We start from the raw sequence: 9,602 nt of genomic DNA, 5'->3' as shown, positions 1-9,602 counted from the left end.
TGGCTAGGACTTCCAAAACTATGTTGAATAATAGTGGTGAGAGTGCACATCCTTGTCTTGTTCCTGATCTTAGAGGAAAAGCTTTCAGGTTTTCACCATTCACAATGATGTTTGCTGTGGGTTTGTCGTATATGGCCTTTATTATGTTGAGGTAGGTTCCCTCTGTGCCCACTTTCTGGAGAGTTTTTATCATAAATGGGTGTTGAATTTTCTTTTTCTGCATCTATTGAGATGATCATATGATTTTTATTCTTCAGTTTGTTAATATGTTGTATCACATTGATTTGCGTATGTTGAAGAATCCTTGCATCCCTGGTATAAATCCCACTTGACATGGTATATGATCCTTTTAATGTGTTGTTGGATTCTGTTTGCTGGTATTTTGTTGAGGATTTTTGCATCTATATTCAAGTGTGATATTGGTCTATAACTTTCTTTTTTTGTAGTATTTTTGGTTTTGGTATCAGGGTGATGGTGGCCTCATACAATGAGTTTGGGAGGCTTCCTTCCTCTGCAATTTTTTGAAAGAGTTTGAGAAGGATGGGTGTTAGCTGTTCTCTAAATGTTTGATAGAATTAACCTGTGAAGCCATCTGGTCCTTGACTTTTGTTTGTTGGAAGATTTTTAATCACAGTTTCAATTTCATTACTTGTGATTGGTCTGTTCATATTTTCTGTTTCTTCCTGGTTCAGCCTTGGAAGGTTTTAGTTTCTGTTTCATTTATTTCTTCTGTGATCTTTGTGATTTCTTTCCTTCTACTAACTTTGGGTTTTATTTGTTCTTCTTTCTCTAGTTCATTTAGGTGTAAGGTTACATTGTTTATTTGAGATTTTTCTTGTCTCTTGAGGTAGGCTTGTATTGCTTTAAACTTCCCTCTTAGAACTGCTTTTGCTACATCCCATAGGTTTTGGATCGTCGTGTTTTCTTTGTCATTTGTCTCTAGGTATTTTTTGATTTCCTCTTTGATTTCTTCAGTGATCTCTTGGTTATTTAGTAACGTATTGTTTAGCCTCCATGTGTTTGTGCTTTTTACGTTGTTTTCCCTGTAATTGATTTCTAATGTCATAGCGTTGTGGTCTGAAAAGATGCTTGATATGGTTTCAATTTTCTTAAATTTACTGAGGCTTGATTTGTGACCCAAGATGTGATCTGTCCTGGAGAGTGTTCCATGCGCACTTGAGAAGAAAGTGTAATCTGCTGTTTTTGGATGGAAAGTCCTATAAATATCAATTAAATCTATCTGGTCTATTGTGTCATTTAAAACTTGTGTTTCCTTAGTTTTCTGTTTGGATGATCTGTCCATTGGTGTAAGTGACGTGCTAAAGTACCCCACTATTATTGTGTTACTGTCAATTTCCTCTTTTATAGCTGTTAGCAGTTGCCTTCTGTATTGAGGTGCTCCTGTGTTGGGAGCATATATGTTTATAATTGTTATATCTTCTTCTTGGATTGATCCCTTGATCAGTATGTAGTGTCCTTCCTTGTCTCTTAATTATCGATATATATGTTCCTATGACCATTTTCTTAATTGTTTTGGATTTGTTTTGTAGGTCCTTTTGTTCTCTTGTGTTTCCCACTTAGAGAAGTTCCTTTAGCAGTTGTTGTAGAGCTGGTTTGCAGGTGCTGAATTCTCTTAGCTTTTGCTTGTCTGTAAAGCTTTTGATTTCTCTATTGAATCTGAATGAGATTCTTGCTGGGTAGAGTAATCTTGGTTGTAGGTTCTTCCCTTTCATCACTTTAAGTATATCTTGCCACTCCCTTCTGGCTTGTAGAGTTTCTGCTGAGAAATCAGCTGTTAACCTTATGGGAGTTCACTTGTTTGTTATTTGTCATTTTTCCCTTGCTCCTTTCAATAATTTTTCTTTGTCTTTAATTTTTGCCAATTTGATTACTATGTGTCTCGGCATGTTTCTCCTGTATGGGACTCTCTGTGCTTCCGGGACTTGGGTGGCTATTTTCTTTCCCATGTTAGGGAAGTTTTCGACTATAATCTCTTCAGATATTTTCTCTGGTCCTTTCTCTCTCTCTTCTCCTTCTGGGACCCCTATAATGCGAATGTTGCTGTGTTTAATGTAGTCTCAGAGGTCTCTTAGGCTGTCTTCATTTCATTATTTTTTCTTTATTCTGTTCCACAGGAGTGAATTCTACCATTCTGTCTTCCAGGTCACTTATCCATTCTTCTGCCTCAGTTATTCGGCTATTTAGTCCTTCTAGTGTATTTTTCATTTCAGTTATTGTATTGTTCATCTCTGTTTGTTTGTTCTTTAATTCTTCTAGGTCTTTGTTAAACATTTCTTGCATTCTCGGTCTTTGCCTCCATTCTTTTTCCGAAGTCCCGGATCATCTTCACTCTCATTAATCTGAGTTCTTTTTCTGGAAGGTTGCCTATCTCCACTTCATTTAGTTGTTTTTCTGGGGTTTTATCTTGTTCCGTCATCTGGTACATAGCCCTCTGCCTTTTCGTCTTGTCTGTCTTTCTGTGAATGTGGGTTTTTTTTCCACAGGCTGCAGGATTGTAGTTCTTCTTGCTTCTGCTGTCTGCCCTCTTGGAACATTTTTGTTTCCAAATAATCTTCTTAAGGGAACAGTTCAGAAATAATTAGATTGATAGTGACAAACACATTGGATATTCTAGACCTAATTAACAAAATAGACAACAAAACCACATGGCATAATCATTTTTCTAAATTCTTAAAGACCCGTTAAGCCAAATTTTAGAAGTACAAATGTAAGTGATTTCATATTCAAGCATTTTCCTCCTTTTTTAAAAAAAAATAAATAAATTTATTTTTTTAAAAAAGAGTGTTGCTCTGAGTGGGAATGAGTATCCCTTCATTCATACATAGAAAGTAAAATCTGTATGAATATAGAGGTGAGTGACGTGACACACCTGATGTCACTGTGTCAAAGCAGTCCCTCCTGCCCTAACTCAGAGCAGCTCCCTTTCCAACTCTCCAATCAGCATTCATGGCATCACTGTCCTTTCCTTTACCAGAGCTCACAACATTTGCTCTGAATCTTCCCTTTTCTTGCCAGTCTCCTCCCATTTACTATCAATTTTTCATACAAGGTGCCTCCCAGGAATGTTGCTTCTTCTTCATAAGCCCAGCCACTTCTCAAGGATAATACCTCAACCCCTGTACAAGTGTCCATTCTGGTCTTCCTGCTTCCACTCAAATCTCCTGGGCTCAGAAGTGCTGGTGTGCTCTTCTTCATCTTTAATTTTTATCACACAGTTCTACTGCTTGAGAAATAGCACTCCAAGGCCCTTATTATCTGACTTACCCTCTGCAAACTCACAGCTCATTACTTTCAAAAAGATATTCTGTTACAGGTCCCTTTAAGGCTGTGTTGTTTACCATACCTAATGCTAAGTTTTGATGGAAGTCCATCGACATGGTATCATACTCATCCCTGCCTTCTTACCAGAAAATAATGACCATTATTAATAATATAATTTAATAATTTCACCATTAACCTTTCACTTAACCTTTTACTTTTTTTTAAAGCGAGGAATCAAACATCTGGTTATGTATGCTCATGGGTGCTCGTGTAATGAAAATGAAATTAATTCAGTTAACACTTCCTGAAATTCTTCTCTTTAACTTTACCTTGCCAAAGTTCACCTTCACAGTTTTGGTTAGAGCACATGGTAGAGGAGAAGTTAAAATATTACCACTCTGGTTTGGCTCAATTAAATACTCTATGACTTTAAAATTCTTTTTAGATTTTTTTACCTGAAATTTTGTGCTGAAAATTTATACTTTTAGAAGAAGAAAGTTTTTTTTTTTTGGTTGGTTGGTTGGTTTGGTTCATTAATATTTTTTAAAAATCTTAAAAAAAAAACCAGTGTAAAAGTAACTTTTCATGATACCATGTTTTTAAGTGCCTGGTTAGGAGAGATGGTACCTATTCACATTTAGCTTAAAATATTATTTGGGGAGAAATATGATTTATCGGACTGATTCTGGCTAAAATAATATGTTACTTGAATATCAGAGTTTTGAAACTGAACCTAGCTATATATATGCATGGTCATCTTTACAAAAATGGTATGAGAGCACAGTAAGATTTTTGCTGCTAAAACATCAGTTTGAAAATATTACCTGAATGGTTTTGAATAACTAATGCAATTCAGGCATAGTAGTAATTCATCAATATGTATGTGCTTTTGTATTTCTACCTATAAATTTTTTTTTAATTTTACTGCTTCTTAATGGGTTTGGAAACTGTATGTTTTTAACTAAGAAAACAGTTGCAACCCTAGGAACCTAAAAAATTAATGTACATGTGTCAATTAGACCATTTACTCTATACCCCTATGGTTTTCATACATACATTTTTTAATCTTAACATATTTGCCATTTTTTCTTTAAATATTTATAATTTTGAAGTGGAAAGGAAGTTATAATTTTTTAGTGCATACACTTACTTTATACCTGAACTTATACTTTCCCCCCTCAAATTTCTAAGAAATAGTATTACTGATGGGAAATCCTTTCTAGGAATTTGTTGGGAATAGGAGTTAGATTACTTTTTATAATTATTTCTTAACAGTGTAATTCAGAATGTTCAGTATAGGTGATTGTGCCAAAGAATCCAACAGAGTCAGGTCTACGGCCTGACTTTGGGATTGCAGTGAATCACACCACACCAAAGCGTGAATTTGGATCAGTGCTTTTGTTTACTCTTTTATTTAACTTATTTGTTTTGTGGCTTTAGTTTGCTTTGGACTTTCTTGTATTTCTATAGAGGTGAAGGGTAACGTATTTTAAACCTTTGGGGGTTTTATATGATTTTAACCCAAAGAATTAAAGCCTCTGAATGGTTCATCATCTCATGGTTCCTGAAAGAGTTTATTCAGATATATATCTCCATCATCTTTATTTTTCAGTTCTCTTTCCTTGTTAGGGTGAGGGGTTAGCTTTTGGTGGAGACATTAACAGTTTATAAAAAACTCTTCTTCTTTACACTCTTCTGTGGTCCTCTGGGAAGGAAGTTAAGAATGACAGAAAGCTTTCAGGAGAGCCTCAGACCAATTCTACGAAAAATTTGATTGTTTTTCTGAAGGAAAGTATGTTTCAAAGAAATTGTATTACCAGAAATGAATTATCTTTGATTCAGTTTTGTAACCAGTTTAATAAGCTAGTTTTTCTTTTCTCTTTTTTGGTTTTTCATTTTAATTTCATGATTTTGAAATTCATTCAGTAAACTTTTATTGAACGTCTATTATATGTACATAAAACGCTCTACTAGACATTATAATCAAAATAATCATTTTGAAGCTGTATTTCTAGCTGCATTATTTTGTAGTGTTTCTACTTATATTTGACACTTGGAACGTTTAATCTGACTTAGGGAGATTTAGGATCCTGAGTTTGACATCATAACAAGCTATTTTAGTTCGTTTAAGATATGATGATATATTGTGACAGCAACTGTAAAATGCCTGGTTAATTCATATTTAACTGTTGTATAATTAGTATAGAGTTACTTCCTTTAAAAGTATACTATGAAATAAAATACTTTCAAGTAATTTTATCAAACACAATTTTAGAAAACCTCTGAAAATATATGTTAAAAACTACTTATAAATTCTGCCTGATATTTTTATCTGTACATTTTATACCTATATGGGGCTTTTATTTTTTTATAAATTTATTTATTTATTTTTGGCTGCATGTGTCTTTGTTGCTGTGCGCGGACTTCCTCTAGTTGGGGCGCGCGGGCTTTCTCTAGTTGTGGCGAGCGGGGGCTATTCTTCTTTGTCGTGTGCGGGCTTTTTTTTTTTTTTTTTTTTTTTTTAAGAATCAATTCTGGAGTGGTTGAGAGTCCGCCTGCTGATGCAGGGGACATGGGTTCGTGCCCCAAAAAAAAAAAAAAAGAATCAATTCTGCTTATTTATTTTTGGTTGTGTTGGATCTTCGTTGCTGCACGTGGGCTTTCTCTAGTTGGGGTGAGCGGGGGCTACTCTTTGTTGCAGTGTGTGGGCTTCTCATTGTGGTGGCTTCTCTTGTTGCAGAGCACTGGCTCTAGGTGCATGGGCTTCAGTAGTCATGGCATGCGGGCTCGGTAGTTGTGGCTCGTGGGCTCTAGAGCGCAGGCTCAGTAGTTGTGGTGCACGGGCTTAGTTGCTCCACAGCACGTGGGATCTTCCCAGACCAGAGCTCAAATGCATGTCCCCTGCATTGGCAGGCAGATTCTTAACCACTGCGCCACCAGGGAAGTCCCTTTGTGGCTTTTATTTATTCATTTATTTTAATAAATTTTGTGGGGAGGTGTTTTGAGAAGCCACTTACTTGATTTTGTACCTGGTTATCAGAAAAAAGTAAATAATCATATTGCTTTTTTGACGATATGTGTTATTTGGGGACAGACAAAGATCTTTGCTTTTTTTATTTATTTAGTTTTCCTGTTTATCTCTCTCTTTTTTTTCCCCCTGCTAATCTCTTATACTTCTTTTTGACTTAATTCTGTTCTTAGTTATGATTGCACAGTGGACAACAGTTTGAATTTAGCAGTTCGTTAAAAAGATCTTCTAGGGACATAATAAATAGAAATAAAATATATTATTCAGTTGATTTCCTTAAAATGTTGACATTTGATTTTCTCTTCATGAGGAATGTATCTTTTATATTGAAGATAATTTATGTGTCTGAAGCATTGACTCTGAAGTGACTGTTGGAATTAAATGACTCAAATAGGTAAAAAGAAAGTTTCCCCAGATAAAATGGTTGAAATGCAAGCAAAAATTGATGAGGAGAGAAAAGCACTTGAAACAAAGCTTGACATGGAAGAAGAAGAAAGAAACAAGGCTAGAGCTGAGTTAGAGAAACGGGAAAAAGATCTTCTTAAGGCCCAGTGAGTATTACTGAATTGAGATGGATTTGTGATTTAAATTTCCCAGTTTTTCTCATAGGATGTATAAGCAAGAAAATTGAATAGTATTTAAAAGCAATACTACACAGTTGTGTAGTTTGATAGAGATGTTACATAATTATATTCCTATTTTGAAATTTTATATCCAAATCCTTGTTAAAGTTGGGGAAATTTAGTAGAATAGTAGATAAGTGATGGATACAGAGTGTTCTCATTTTAATTAACAGACAAGAGCATCAGTCTTTGCTAGAGAAATTATCTGCACTGGAGAAGAAGGTAATTGTTGGTGGTGTTGATTTGTTGGCAAAAGCTGAGGAACAAGAGAAACTTCTTGAAGAATCCAACATGGAACTGGAAGAAAGGAGGAAAAGAGCAGAGCAACTTCGCAGAGAACTTGAGGAAAAAGAGGTAATGTAAATTTTTGTTTTTGGTTGATGCTTCACCTAAGGTATTTAACTTTTCTAGTGAAAAGCTGAATATCTATAATCTTAATAAAATTTTTAAAAAATAAATTTATTTATTTATTTTTAGCTGCGTTGGGTCTTAGTTGCTGCGCGTGGGCTTTCTCTAGTTGCGGAGAGTGGGGGATACTCTTTGTTGCAGTGCACAGGCTTCTCATTGCAGTGGCTTCTCTTGTTGCAGAGCACGGGCTCTAGGCACGCAGGCTCAGTAGTTGTGGCATGCGGGCTTAGCTGCTCTGTGTCAGGTGGGATCTTCCCGGATCAGGGCTCAAACCCATGTCCCCTGCATTGGCAGGTGGATTCTTAATCACTGTGCCACCAGGGAAGTCCCAGGTGCGCAGGCTTCACATTGCGGTGGCTTCTCTTGTTGTGGAGCATGGGTTCTAGGCACGTGGGCTTCAGTAGCTGTGGCACATGGGCTCAGTAGTTGTGGCTTGTGGGCTGTAGAACGCAGGCTCAGTAGTTGTGGTGCATGGGCTTAGTTCCTCCGCAGCATGTCGGATCTTCCCGGACCAGGGATCGAATCCATGTCCCCAGCCTTGGCAGGTGGATTCTTAACCACTGTACCACCAGGGAAGTCCCTTAACAAAATTTTAAAGCATATCTGTGGATTTCTTTGAAAGATGATAGTTGCTAAACATTTATGTCATTTGTTAAATAATTAAACTTGATTTAATGGAGAAAATTTTTCTGAAGTTTATCACTTCATGTCATAGCAAGAACGCTTGGATATTGAAGAAAAGTATACCAGTTTGCAAGAAGAAGCGCAAGGAAAGACCAAGAAATTAAAGAAAGTTTGGACTATGCTGATGGCTGCGAAGTCAGAGGTTGGTCTTTTAGAAGTTACCTATTATTGTAGTTTGAATTTTTTAGAAAAGAATTTCTTTGATTAAGTATGATTAAGAATCCTAAAGGAATCATAGTGTGTGCTTACAATTTTAAAGAAATAAAATTTTTGCCTTTATTTGCAATTTTTAATATCAGCTGTTAAGCTAAATTGTTTATTTCCAGCCTTAACTAATAACATGGAATAGACAATGATAGATAGTGTTATTCTGTCCATTGTTTTTGTGAAAGAACTGGGTAAGCTCTTACAAGGTTTCCTAGACCACTGTCCTGTGTCAGATGGAATTGTTTTGTATTTAAAATCTTGTTTGTCCTTAGTATTTTCATTGATTTTCCGTTAGATGGCCGATCTCCAACAGGAACATCAGAGGGAAATTGAAGGCCTCTTGGAGAACATTCGACAACTTAGCCGGGAGCTTCGACTTCAGATGCTTATTATTGATAACTTTATACCTCAGGATTATCAGGTAAGTGGGAAGTTCTCTGTCTTAGGTATTAGGTCACTTGGCTGGGGTTAAGGACTAAAGAAATATAATTTCTAATTTAATTAATGGTAAATATTTACATTTCAGTTGCTGATGATAACATTTTCTTGAACTAATGGCCATCACATTTCACTTCAACTGTTAACTGTTCTTAATACATAATTCTCTGTTTGAGTAACTAAGTATCTGAATAAGAATTTCTTAGTCCTGGGAGAAAGGCCAAATTCATGTAATTCATGTAAAAGTATAGGTCCTGTTTATTCTTTCAACATTCTTTATCCTATAATTAGAATAAACAAAACTCCTGTGCTAACCTTTTCTCCTTGTTTATGGATGCTAATTCTGTGTGTGTGTGTGGGTGGGGAAATGGTCAAACATACATAAAATTTACCATTTTAACTTTTTCTTTTTTTTTACATCTTTACTGGAGTATAATTGCTTTACAGTGGTGTGTTAGTTTCTGCTGTACAACAAAGTGAATCAGCTATAAGTATACATATATCCCCATCTCCCCTCCCTCTTGCATATCCCTCCCACCCTCCCTGTCCCATCCCTCTAGGTGGTCACAAAGTATTGAGCTGATCTCCCTGTGCTATGCAGCAGCTTCCCACTAGCTATCTATTTTACATTTGTTAGTGTATATATGTCCATGCCACTCTCTCACTTCGTCCCAGCTTCCCCTTCCCCCACTGTGTCCTCAAGTCCGTTCTTTATGTCTGCGTCTTTATTCCTGCCCTGCCACTAGGTTCATCAGTACCGTGTTTTTAGATTCCATATATGTGCGTTAGCATATGGTATTTGTTTTTCTCTTTCTGACTTACTTCACTCTGTATGACAGAGTCTAGGTCCATCCAGCTCACTACAAATAACTCAGTTTTGTTCCTTTTTATGGCTGAGTAATATTACATTGTATATATGTGCCACATCTTCT

The 9,602-nt window shown here is 36.1% G+C and overlaps 1 protein-coding gene across 3 annotated transcripts in view; it reads left to right on the top strand.

Annotated features, from left to right (window-relative positions):
* The window catches only part of KIF3A (kinesin family member 3A), an 81,902-nt gene that overhangs the window by 67,096 nt on the left and 5,204 nt on the right, over positions 1-9,602 (top strand). For all 3 annotated transcript variants that reach the window (XM_007106265.3, XM_007106264.3, XM_055086753.1), the window contains 4 exons: positions 6,705-6,861; positions 7,107-7,287; positions 8,057-8,167; positions 8,528-8,653. In XM_007106265.3, the coding sequence (XP_007106327.1) occupies positions 6,705-6,861; positions 7,107-7,287; positions 8,057-8,167; positions 8,528-8,653 (575 nt within the window). The remainder of the gene's footprint in view (positions 1-6,704; positions 6,862-7,106; positions 7,288-8,056; positions 8,168-8,527; positions 8,654-9,602) is intronic.

Source organism: Physeter macrocephalus, chromosome 8 (assembly GCF_002837175.3).
Source record: "Physeter macrocephalus isolate SW-GA chromosome 8, ASM283717v5, whole genome shotgun sequence".
NCBI lineage: Eukaryota > Metazoa > Chordata > Mammalia > Artiodactyla > Physeteridae > Physeter > Physeter macrocephalus.
The sequence above is the reverse complement of the archived record's forward strand: the minus strand, read 5'-3'. Positions and strand labels throughout refer to the sequence as shown.